Below are 13,304 nucleotides of genomic sequence, written 5' to 3'. Positions count from 1 at the left end.
TTGGCCTCTGATATCACACGCTGCAAGATTCTTCACTTGGTGTTGAGGATTGTCGATACCACGCTGTCTCAAGAAAACAATTGTGTTATTTAATGTAGCTGCAAGGAGCAGTGGCTCAAAGCAGCCTGAAATATTTTCAGTCAGACATTCACGCTTGCCAGAGTTGAAATACATAGCCAACATTTAGAATTTAATAACATTGCTTGTGAACTTAAGAGCTGTAGCGATTTGACAATGTGGCTTTGATTAAAGGCAAGTGCAAAAGTATACTAGCGGTAGTAATCGCTCCTTCTCTATAGTCTACGCGTTATGGGTAATGCAAAATAAAGTAATCTCACTGGCTTCTTCTCTGGCGAGCTCTCATTGGCTATTGCTCACCTCACATTACAAAAGCTTTGTAGATTTCGTGCCAATAAAATAAAACCGACTGTATCACAAACGGCCGTGATTGGGAGCCCCATAGGGCGGCGCACAATTGGCCCAGCGACTTCCGGGTTCGGCCGGTGTAGGCAGTCATTGTAAATAGTAATTTGTTCTTATCTGATTTACTTTCTTAAATAAAGGTTACACAAAATATCGGGAAGTCTTGAGCTGGATGATGCTGTGATCGATTCCTGTTGTTCATTATCGATTAGTTTGGTCGTCTGGGTTATATCAACTGAAGGGGAACACGTATTAGGGGAATGGGGATACCTCGTCAATGTACAACTGAATGCATTCCACTGAAATGTGTCTTCCGCATTTAACCCAACCCCTCTGAATTAGAGAGGTGCGGCGGGTTGCCTTAATCAACATCCACGTCTTCGGCGCCCGAGGAACAGTTGTTTAACTGCCTTGCTCAGGTGTTGCTTTATTATTCAGGAGTGTCAAGACATGACCCTCAGAACCTACTTGTTAACAAAATTAAGTACGTTTCCTTTAAAATGATTCATAAATATTATCCTGACAACCACTATATGAATACGTTTAATAAAAACAAACTCGAATTGTACCTTTTGTAATGACCACCCAGAAACGTGTTGTATCTTTTTTGGCATTGTATTCATGCAAGACATCAGTAGATTTATAATTTAACGCATTTATGGAGATTTTGCACTATTGTGTAGAGATGTACTGCTTGGATTCTTTACCTAAGATATAAATAAATTGAAACAATTTTATGTAATTAATTTGATTATTAGTTGTGCCAAATTTCATATTCACAAATGGAAATTTACAAACAAAACACATCTTACCTTACAAAAAGAAATGGAACTATATTTTAAGACAATTAAATATTCTAACAAAAAAAACTGTTAGAAGTATAAGTATGTCTGTCCCTTAAGGTCCTTGTGTAATGTGATATTGTACCCCCTAGCCCCATTTTCCTTTGTATATTATTCATATATACTTGTGTTCCTCCATGTACTTTCTGCATTGATGTGTTAATAAAAAAAATATAACTGCCTTGTTCAGTGTCAAAACGACAGATTTACTGGCCCAACGCTCCTACCCGCCAGGCTACTTACATTCCAGTTAATTGGTTTTCAATGAACAATTATTTCATAGAGAATGCATACTTTGACAACATAATATATTAATACAAATATAAGAATGTATAGCCATCTGATATTATGTATGAAGTGAACAAAGTACACCCCTTTTGTCCTGTGAAATGGTTTGTTCCAAAAATGGTAGAAGCAGCGTGTGAGGAAGGAGTCCGCGTGGATAAACAACATTGACATTTATTTTTTAAATCCCCGTAAATGACACTATTTTAGCGCGAGATAACTGTCAGAAACGTTTTTGTAAAAATACTTTGAAAGTGTGTTCACAGCGATCCAATTGAACTATGGTAAGCACACTTTCAGCTGCCAACGTTGTTTTAGCTTTGCATTCTATCTATGTCGACAGACAGACAGGCAGCTAACTTACTAACGTTACATAAATAATGCCAACTGTTGTGCTTGTCAATGTCTACTAAACCAAACATGTTAGCTAGCTAATATGTTGTTTCAAGTGTGGGTGAGTTTGATCGTTTTAGCAATAGCCAACAAACTAGATTGTGTGTTGGTTGTTAGCAAGTTAAGCTAAGTTAGCTAACTAGCTAGTGCATGAACATCAATTTACATTTCAGAACAGTTCCTCCTTTCTTACTGCCTAACCCTCATGTACAAAGGGCTTGTAATGAACAGTGACCACTCAACACAGGTCACTGACATATTGCTGCATCTGAGCCTGATGCAGTTGACCCAAAGACTATGTAACAAATTGCATTATCTGATATCTTTCTTTTCTAGCCTAATAAAAGGAAGAAGGCATTCATTGACAAAAAGAAAGCGGTGACCTTTCACCTGGTCCACAGAAGTCAGAGGGACCCCCTCGCTGCTGACGAGAAAGCACCGCAGCATGTCCTCTTACCCGCACAAAAGGTAAGAACGTGTTATTACAGTGGTTCCCAACCGGTTACTGAGTATGGTTAAAAATGAGATTGTTGTGGATAGTCAGATTAATATAATAGTTTGATTAAAACGTATATGCATGTTTTGCAAGAAGAACAATTCCCCTAATAATCCCGTTTACAAGGACACATCTGGACACATCTGAAAAGGTTACATGTTGATGCTCTGATAAATGCCTGAAATCCCCAATCAAAATAAACTTTCTACCACACATGAACATGTTATTTTTGGGAAGCCTATTTGATTCTGAGTTCGGACATGTAAAGTTTGTATGTGGAAAAACGACTTCTAAAACGCATACGTTTAGTTGTACCGAACTCATTTCACTCGTGCTGGTGCTAACACATGCACAGATCAGAGACACCGCTGGACCGCCGATGAAGTTGTTTACATGTCCTATTCATTCGAAAGATTGCTCAGAAAAGCAAATGTTTTAATCGGCGATTTAATGTGACCTTACGCCGATTTAAGATTAACAGAGTAGGGTGTTCACATGAGTATTGCATAGGAAACGTACTCACTGTACCGTCAACTGAATTTTGCTCTGCCCGGAGTACTGCTGAAGTACCCACCCGTGTGCATGAGTCTTGAGAGTCCGTGCTTCTCCATCTGCATTGCTTGCTGTTTTGGGATTTTAGGCTGGGTTTCTGTATAAGCACTTTGTGACATCTGCTCATGTAGAAAGGGCTTTATAAGTACATTTGATTGAGATTCGTGTCAAGTACCCCCTGTGGATAGACCAAGTACCCCCAGGGGTTCTAGTACCTACTGTGTTAGTACATGTACCAAACTTTACTCAGGTATTTAGTGTTGCAATGGAAGAAATGGTCACAGTTTTCATCAAAAGACATCCATTGGTTACAATATTTAGCTTATTTGTCCTAGTAGAAGAGTTGCACTTCAAGTCAAAAACATATTTGTTGTAGATATTCATTGGCCAAGGACAACCAAGATATTTGGTGCATTAAAATCCTGCTTTATGTGCACAATTGTATTTTTTGTCTCATGGTCCATAACCACTTACTCTACTGTCTGTATTCAGGTGGAGGTGGAGAAGCGGCGAGAGGAGCAGAGGGAGTTTGGGGTGTTTTTCGACGACGACTACAACTACCTGCAGCACCTGAGAGAAACGGCTCGGCCCGTAGAGTGGGCTTCATCCGGCAAATCACAGAGAGGCAAACGTACCCATGACCTCCAGGATGGGGATGATGACGACGACGATGAGGAGGAGGAGGAGGAAAAGGCTACTCCTGTAAGTTTAGCAGGAGGTCCAGTGGTTGTTGCTGAGTGGAACGGTTGTGTGAATGTTTGGGCTATATATTGGACCAAACCGCCGATGGTGTAAATACAAGTTGAAATGATCTTGTCCTTTGCTAACAATGTAGCTAGCTGGAGTAGTTTTTAAGAGGCTTGCATTTGTGAGATCAAATTTCCCCACTTTCCCCAATACATAGTGTATTTTAGGTTGTGGTAGGAGTGACTGTAGGATGGGGTATGGGGCCAACATTAGCTATCATGACAACATTTCTCTTAATAACCACTACACATTTTATAGCAACAGCGAGTAGGGTAGCCAGTATTTGAGGTATTAAACCTATTATGCTTTTGTAACTTCAGCAGACCGTCTCCTTCAACTTGCCCTCCTCTGTGTTTGCGTCAGAGTTTGAGGAGGAGGTGGGAATGTTGAACAAAGCTGCCCCCATCTCAGGTAAGAGGCCTCCGTCAGTAACAAAACCAAACGCCAGGTCATGATTCTAAATCGGTGAATTCTTCCAAGTTTTTAAAACTCCTTTTCTCTCCCCCTCGTGTTTTGTCTCAAAGGACCCAGGCTGGACATGGACCCAGACATCGTAGCTGCTCTCGACGAGGACTTTGACTTTGACGACCCAGACAACATGCTGGATGACGACTTCATTTTGAAGGCCAACGATTTCAAAGGAGCTGTTGCCGTGGGGTACGAATGTATACTTTATATCCGTTTTATTTATTTTTAGCGAGCCTTAGTCCCATTCATTTGGGCTATACCAATCAAGTTACAATTGTTGAGAGAGAGAGAGGATTGCTTTTTGTGTTTTTAGTTTCTTAATAAGAGCTGGTTAACATCTGCTAATTGAAGTCCTGTCACAATAAAGCCGTGCTCTCCCAAGTCTCTTTGCGCTGTTGGAAACCTCTCTCGCTCTCTCACTCACTCTCTCACTCACTCTCATATTGCAGTGATGGTGATGAAGAGTGGGAGGATACAGACGAAGAGGAGAGCGACTCTGAGGGAGACTTTAACTCCGAGGGCGGTGTCTCTGGTGATGAGGACGGCGAGGGGCGCCCCCGAGAGTTCATGTTCATGGACGAGGAGACGAAAACTCGCTTCACAGAATACTCCATGACCTCGTCAGTCATGAGGAGGAACGAACAGCTTACACTGCTGGACGACCGCTTTGAGAAGGTCAGTGAGCCCCGTACATACTTTTGGGGTTTGGACCTGGGTTGCATTTTGTGACCTTTGGTAAAAGATAAACTGTGGTTGACTGGCTGATCGAACAGCATAAACACTCAGGGCTGTGGCGGTCACAAAATGTAGTCAGACGGTGATTGTCAAGCAAACTGTCGGTCTCACGGTGATTCACCGTTAATTAACATAAACACATTTAGCATCTCCTGGCTTCTACATTTTAAGAAGTCTAATACACGTTGGGCTGTATGTTTTGATGATGAGACTCTAATGATGATTTGAAATAAGTTGCTTAAATACATGAGTTCTGCTTATTTTTTTCCCGCAAGCTGTACACACTCCAATAGTCTCTCATTGACAATTCGACAAGCTCAAATCAAATCAAATTTTATTTGTCACATACACATGGTTAGCAGATGTTAATGCGAGTGTAGCGAAATGCTTGTGCTTCTAGTTCCGACAATGCAGTGATAACCAACAAGTAATCTAACTAACAATTCCAAAACTACTGTCTTATACACAGTGTAAGGGGATAAGGAACATGTACATAAGGATATATGAATGAGTGATGGTACAGAGCAGCATACAGTAGATGGTATCGAGTACAGTATATACATATGAGATGAGTGTGTAGACAAAGTAAACAAAGTGGCATAGTAAAGTGGCTAGTGATACATGTGTTACATAAGGATGCAGTCGATGATGTAGAGTACAGTATATACATATGCATATGAGATGAATAATGTAGGGTAAGTAACATTATATAAGGTAGCATAGTTTAAAGTGGCTAGTGATATATTTACATCATTTCCCATCAATTCCCATTATTAAAATGGCTGGAGTTGGGTCAGTGTCAATGACAGTGTGTTGGCAGCAGCCACTCAGTGTTAGTGGTGGCTGTTTAACAGTCTGATGGCCTTGAGATAGAAGCTGTTTTTCAGTCTCTCGGTCCCAGCTTTGATGCACCTGTACTGACCTCGCCTTCTGGATGATAGCGGGGTGAACAGGCAGTGGTTCGGGTGGTTGATGTCCTTGATGATCTTTATGGCCTTCCTGTAACAACGGGTGGTGTAGGTGTCCTGGAGGGCAGGTAGTTTGCCCCCGGTGATGCGTTGTGCAGTCCTCACTACCCTCTGGAGAGCCTTACGGTTGAGGGCGGAGCAGTTGCCGTACCAGGCGGTGATGCCAGGATGCTCTCGATTGTGCATCTGTAGAAGTTTGTGAGTGCTTTTGGTGACAAGCCGAATTTCTTCAGCCTCCTGAGGTTGAATAGGCGCTGCTGCGCCTTCTTCACGACGCTGTCAGTGTGAGTGGACCAATTCAGTTTGTCTGTGATGTGTATGCCGAGGAACTTAAAACTAGCTACCCTCTCCACTACTGTTCCATCGATGTGGATAGGGGGGTGTTCCCTCTGCTGTTTCCTGAAGTCCACAATCATCTCCTTAGTTTTGTTGACGTTGAGTGTGAGGTTATTTTCCTGACACCACACTCCGAGGGCCCTCACCTCCTCCCTGTAGGCTGTCTCGTCGTTGTTGGTAATCAAGCCTACCACTGTTGTCGTCCGCAAACTTGATGATTGAGTTGGAGGCGTGCGTGGCCATGCAGTCGTGGGTGAACAGGGAGTACAGGAGAGGGCTCAGAACGCACCCTTGTGGGGCCCCCGTGTTGAGGATCAGCGGGGAGGAGATGTTGTTGCCTACCCTCACCACCTGGGGGCGGCCCGTCAGGAAGTCCAGTACCCAGTTGCACAGGGCGGGGTCGAGACCCAGGGTCTCAAGCTTGATGACGAGCTTGGAGGGTACTATGGTGTTGAATGCCGAGCTGTAGTCGATGCCTCAAATTTCACGGCGGCATCCCCTTTGTGGCTGTAATGCACCCTAAAAAAAATCCATACCTTTTGCGGGCCGGTGTGCTGCGTTGTGCCCTTCTCCCTGAGTGCACTGCGCAAGCCGAAGCACGGCTCACCGTCACGTGACTGGGTCTTGTTCACAAGCTACAAGTTAAGGCAGATGCAACTGCGGGCGTCCTTATTATATTATGGGCCGCAGGGTAGCCTAGTGGTTAGAGCGTTGGACTAGTAACCGGAAGGTTGCAAGTTCAAATCCCCGAGCTGACAAGGTACAAATCTGTCGTTCTGCCCCTGAACAGGCAGTTAACCCACTGTTCCTAGGCCGTCATTGAAAATAAGAATTTGTTCTTAACTGACTTGCCTCGTAAAATAAAGTTTTATTTTAATTTTATTTTTTAATCCAATTCTGAGGTGCATATTGAAGATATTGGAAGAACTGGCCACATTTACTTTTTGTCAGCCAAGAAGAGGAGTTGGCCTAACGAACAGCAAAAGCACTAGCCTATGTCAATCAACTATCCCCCATAGTACAAAAGTCTACTTATTCTGTACGAGAAATAAGTATTCCAAACATAGTCTGGGACAGTTGTGGGATGCAATGGATCCCAAATTAATACAACCACAAGCATAAAAAAAAAATGTATTGTGCAATGTGGTGGAAGCAAAGGATCTGAACATTTAGCTTAAAATGTTGATAAACTATGCAGCTTTTTCTTCACATTATAAGCGCAAATGTTCCATTAGCGGGAAAACACCATTCTCAAAAGTGACCTAAAATGCCATTATGCATGTAATGTTTTCACGATAGAGGTGCATTTCTTTGCTGAAAATGATCTTCCCCAAACGTGAAACTCTTGCGCTGCTTATGTATGCACGTTAGACTCTACACCCCCTGTAAAGTGGATATATGTGCATAATTTTAAGAAGTTATTTGGCAACTTTAATTACGATACAAACCTTATTAAAACATATACGCCGATGTGCTAGGCTACATGAGGTGTGTGACTATGATTCGAACAAGTCGCAAAAGTTATTTTTTTTCTTATGCTGGGCATCATTCACAAGTGATAGGCTAACATTGTCACCCATCAGACTATTCTTGATTTAATCTTGTCTTTGCATATACTATTTAATATATGTGTAACATTTTTACTTAGTTAGATTTTACCATTATCATGCACCTGCATCGAAACACGGGCAGTGGGAAAAAATCAATGTCATCTATGCACTTAAATAGTGATGGAGGTTTTTCCCCACGGTTTATTTTCATGCCAGCCAGATAGTCTATACTCCTGTTGTAAAGAGAAAGTCATGTGCATAATATTAGGAAAGTTGAGAAATAAATATAGTAGGCCGAGCCTATAGAAAGCTGATGGGGTCCTCCTCTTTTTATTAGTGGCCATCACTCTGCTTTCTCCTGCAATAGCATAGCCTATAGAAATGTGCCGCAACATGAGCTCATTGGCTCTCATGAAGTGTTTGATTAGATTTTCCTTCACATTTGCGTTGTTGCCAAAGTGATTAGAGGGACAATCGAGTGCTGAGTACCAGGCAGTTTGGTAAGCTACTGATCACCAGCAGCATCAGCTTGGAGAAGCCTAATTACCGTGACTAAACGCTCATGTGAAATTTGACTGCCTACATGACTCGTGACCACCGGTGTGGCGGTAATACGGTCACCGCAACAGCCCTACACTCAGGTGCTGATTTCAACTTATGATATTCCTTTAATTCGAACAATGATTTCAATGAATGTCATTGTATCGTTTTCAGAACTTGTTTCTTTCTGTCGCCCATAGTTTTTCGAGCAGTTTGATGAGGATGAGATTGGGGCCCTGGACAACGCTGAGCTGGAAGGGCATATCGAGCCAGACAGTGCTCGCCTGGAGGAGGTCATCAAAGACTACTTCAAACAGAAGGAGTTAGAGTGAGTGTGTGTAACTCTTTTGCCATAGCAATACTCTTAGATAAAGACAGAGGTGGAAGTCCTCATTGGACACAATGGATTACCATAAGCATTTCTTTGTGTGTATGTGTGATTAACTATAGATAAAGACAGTAATTGAATCAACTATGTTCTTTCAGCTACCGGAGGCCTGATGCCCTGGGTCCTAAAGAGCTGCCAGTGGTGAGGGAGGAGGAGGATGAAGAGGAACAGGAGATGGAGACCATTGTCCTGACGGCACCGGCAGAGAAGTGGGACTGTGAAACCATTATCAGTAAGTTAGTCTACTAAACGTGTTGCTATTGTCTGTTCAGTAACTAACACTTTAAGATTACCATTGTAGTACATGCCTGATGACAATTCTGTTCTGATGACATACCTATTGGCTAGATCTTTATTACCATAATTACAACATTTTCCCTTTTTGTTAATGAATATTGAAGTCCTTTCTTTACTATCCAAGGTACCTATTCAAATTTGTATAACCATCCAAAAATCATCAAAGATCCACCAAAGGTAAGACATGTTTTCCTCTGTTGGTTGTTTGAGCGAAGTAAGTAAGTTGCATATCTAATGTTAAACATTTTGTGAGGCTTTTAGCTCGTCCTCCTACCCAACGTTAGCTACTAAGTTGTGAATTCAAGGCATTAGCTCCGGGCCATTGTTGCTGTTGATATGACCGTTTAGTGTATTTCTGTGTTCTCTTCTCAGGCAAAGCCCATCCGAGTGTCTACCAGGACAGGCATTCCTCTGGACGTCCTTCCCGGGAGGGGCCCGACAGCCAAGCAGGCGGAGCGCATGGAGCGTATCAACGACTCAGACCTGCCCCGCGTCGCCACACAGCCCCGACCTCGAGAGGAGAGCAAGGAGGAGCGGAAAGCCAGGAAACAGGCTATCAGAGAAGAGCGCAAGGTGGGTTACTATACTCAGGGCTAATAGCTTTATCTCGTCCTCCCTACTGGGTGTTCATGTTGAGAATTAATTTATTGTTGGCTTGGTAACAAAATGGTTGAAAAAGCTCCTAGAACAATTGTCATAGGTTGGAATATTGTGCTCCATTTTTTTTTATATAGAGTTGAAGTCAGAAGTTTACATACACTTAGGTGTACTCGTTTTTCAACCACTCCACAAATGTCTTGTTAACAAACTACAGATTGGCAAGTCGGTTAGGACATCTACTTTATGCATGACACAAGTAATTTTTCCAACAATTGTTTACAGACAGATTATTCCACTTATAATTCACTGTATCACAATTCCAGTGGGTCAGAAGTTCAAATCAAAAGAAATCAGCCAAGACCTCAGAAAAATAATTGTAGACCTCCACATGTCTGGTTCATACCGCTCAGGAAGGAGACTCATTCTGGCTCCTAGAGATGAACGTACTTTGGTGCAAAAATGCCAGAACAACAGCAAAGGACCTAGTGAAGATGCTGGAGGAAACAGGTACAAAAGTATCTATATCCACAGTAAAACGAGTCCTATATCGACATAACCTGAAAGGACACTCAGCAAGGACGAAACCAGTGCCCCAAAACCGCCATAAAAAAGCCAGACTATGGTTTGCAACTGCACATGGGGACAAAGATTGTACTTGGCGAAATGTCCTCTGGTCTGATGAAGCAAAAATAGAACTGTTTGGTCATAATGACCATCGTTATGTTTGGAGAAAAAGGGGTAGGCTTGCAAGCCGAGGAACACCATTCCAACCGTGAAGCATGGGGGTGGCAGCATCCTGTTGTGGGGGAGCTTTGCTGCAGGAGAGACTGGTGCACTTCACAAAATAGATGGCATCATGAGGGCGGAAAATTGTGTGGATATATTGAAGCAACATTACATTTACATTTAAGTCATTTAGCAGACGCTCAACATCTCAAGACATCAGTCAAGAAGTTAAAGCTTGGTCGCAAATGGGTCTTCCAAATGGACAATGACCCCAAGCTTACTTCCAAAGTCGTGGCAAAATGGCTTAAGGACAACAAAGTCAAGGTATTGGAGTGGCCACCATAAAGCCCTGATTTGTGGGCAGAACTGAAAAAGCGTGTGCTATCAAGGAGGCCTAGAAACTTGACTCAGTTACATCAGCTCTGTCCGGAGGATTGGGCCAAAATTCACCCAATTTATTGTGGGAAACTTGTGGAAGGCTACCTGAGACGTTTGATCGAAGTTGAACAATTTAAAGGCAATGCTACCAAATACTAAATGAGAGTATGTAAACTTCTGACCCACTGGGAATGTGATGAAATAAACAAAAGCTGAAATAAATAATTCTCAACTATTATTCTGACATTTCACATTCTTAAAATGAAAGTGGTGATCCTAACTGACCTAACAGGGAATTTTTACTTGGATTAAATGTCAGGAATTGTAAAACTGAGTTTAAATGTATTTGGTTATGGTGTATGTAAACTTCCGACTTAAACTGTGTGTATATATATATATATATTTATTTTTTCTCCAGAGCTGTATGTATACATATATAAAGAGACCACTGCAATATTACTCAGTTTTTTTAAAGATATTGTCATTTAGAGTATTTATTTGCAGAAAATGACAACTGGTCAAAATAACAAAAAGATGCAGTTTTTTTCAGAGTATATTATATCTCAGCAAAAAAAAGAAACGTCCACTCACTGTCAACTGCCTTTATTTTCAGCAAACTTTACATGTGTAAATATTTGTATGAACATAACAAGATTCAACAACTGAGATAAACTCAACAACTTCCACAGACATGTGACAAACAGAAATTGAACAAAGGGGGGGGTCAAAGGTAACAGTCAGTATCTGGTGTGGCCACCAGCTGCATTAAGTACTGCAGTGCATCTCCTCCTCATGGAGTGCACCAGATGTGCCAGTTCTTGCTGTGAGATGTTACCCCATTCTTCCACCTGCAAGTTCCTAGACATTTCTGGGGGGATTGGACCTAGCCCTCCGATCCAACAGGTCCCAGACGTGCTCAATGAGATTGAGATCCAGGCTCTTCGTTGGCTATGGCAGAACACTGACATTCCTGTATTGTAGGAAATCACGCATAGAATGAGCAGTATGGCTGGTGGAATGTCAGGATGAGCCTGCAGGAAGGGTACCACGTGAGGGAGGAGGATGTCTTCCCTGTAACGCACAGCGTTGAGATTGCCTGCAATGACAACAAGCTCAGTCCGATGATGCTGTAACACACCGCCCCAGACCATGATGAACCCTCCACCTCCAAATCGATCCCGCTCCAGAGTACAGACCTCGGTTTAACGCTCATTCCTTCGACGATGAACGCGAATCCGACCATCACCCCCAGGGGGAGACAAAACCGCGACTCGTCAGTGAAGAGCACTGTTTGCCAGTCCTGCCTGGTCCAGCGACGGTAGATTTGTGCCCATAGGGGACATTGTTGCCGGTGTTGTCTGGTGAGGACCTGCCTTACAACAGGCCTACAAGCCCTCAGTCCAGTCTCTATCAGCCTATTGCGGACAGTCTGAGCACTGATGGAGGGATTGTACGTTCCTGGTGTAACTCGGGCAGGTGTGATGTTCGGATGTACTGATCCTGTGCAGGTGTTGTTACATGTGGTCTGCCACTGCGAGGAACATCAGCTGTCCGTCCTGTCTCCCTGTAGTGCTGGCCACATCTGCAGTCCTCATGCCTCCTTGCAGCATGCCTAAGGCACGTTCACACAGATGAGCAGGGACCCTGGGCATCTTTCCTTTGGTGTTTTTTAGTCAGTAGAAAGGCCTCTTTAGTGTCCTAAGTTTTCATAACTGTGACCTTTAGCGTCTTAGACTGTTCCACGGGTGCATGTTCATAAATTGTTTATGGTTCATTGACACAAGCATGGGAAACAGTGTTTAAACCTTTTACAATGACGATCTGTGAAGTTATTTAGATTTTTTTTAAACTAATTAACTTTCAAATGGTCCTGAAAAAAAGACGTTTCTTTTTTTGCTGAAATGATATACATTGTATAACTACATTTTTTTTTTTGTAAGCGTCATCTATGAATACGGTTCAAGTATTTTGGATATCTTGTAGAATGCTTTTTGTCCTTCACCATTGACAACAAATTTCTTGAATGTTTCTACAGGAGCGAAGAACAGAAAAAAAGGCCAACAAAGAGGCGTTCAAACAGGAAAAGGTCTATCAAGAGAAACAAATGTTGAACCTGCGTTCCAACGTCCAGGGTCTAAAGCTGTCTTAGCTGCAAGATGAATTGGGACTGACTTTGTGCTCATCCTCTTAACTGGATTACGGATGGACAACAACCCTGCAACCGCCATTTTGCAGAGGACCCCCAACACGAGGACTATGGGCTGTGTGGCATTTTTTTGTGAAGTGTTCAGAGATGAATGTAGCCTGGTCCCAGATCTGTTTGTGCTCTCCCCAACTCCTATGATCATTCTCACCGTGACAGTAAGTCTGCAAGACTGCACAAACAGATCTGGGACCAGGCTAATTCAGACGTTTTTTAAATATTTTATAGATCAACTGTTTTGAAGTCAGCATGTCAGTCATCAGAGTGCAGTTCACTAACCCTTCTTACCTTATACAATAAAGCTAAAGAATCTTCCTGGTGTTTTTTTGTTGAGAAAAATTAAATACTTAGTCTGTTTTATTTTACAGTTGTGTGTG

The 13,304-nt window shown here is 42.5% G+C and overlaps 1 protein-coding gene across 2 annotated transcripts; it reads left to right on the top strand.

Moving 5' to 3' along the window:
- Window positions 1-1,648: 1,648 nt before the first annotated feature.
- On the top strand, window positions 1,649-13,292 carry LOC124015673 (protein LTV1 homolog). 2 transcript variants are annotated; one of them, XM_046331064.1, is made up of 11 exons: window positions 1,649-1,834; window positions 2,280-2,411; window positions 3,484-3,693; window positions 4,062-4,149; window positions 4,263-4,395; window positions 4,656-4,881; window positions 8,536-8,663; window positions 8,822-8,955; window positions 9,145-9,197; window positions 9,393-9,593; window positions 12,760-13,292. In XM_046331064.1, the coding sequence occupies exons 1-11, from the start codon at window positions 1,832-1,834 to the stop codon at window positions 12,871-12,873; spliced, it is 1,422 nt and encodes a 473-aa protein (XP_046187020.1). In that variant the 5' UTR covers window positions 1,649-1,831; the 3' UTR covers window positions 12,874-13,292. The 2 variants fall into 2 exon arrangements, with proteins under 2 accessions (XP_046187020.1, XP_046187019.1); XM_046331063.1 differs by having other exon boundaries at window positions 4,059-4,149.
- Window positions 13,293-13,304: the final 12 nt, after the last annotated feature.

The sequence above is a fragment of the Oncorhynchus gorbuscha genome, linkage group LG26 (genome assembly GCF_021184085.1).
Source record: "Oncorhynchus gorbuscha isolate QuinsamMale2020 ecotype Even-year linkage group LG26, OgorEven_v1.0, whole genome shotgun sequence".
NCBI classification, from domain to species: Eukaryota; Metazoa; Chordata; class Actinopteri; order Salmoniformes; family Salmonidae; genus Oncorhynchus; species Oncorhynchus gorbuscha.
Note: the sequence above shows the minus strand (reverse complement) of the source record. Positions and strands in the feature narration are given on the sequence as shown.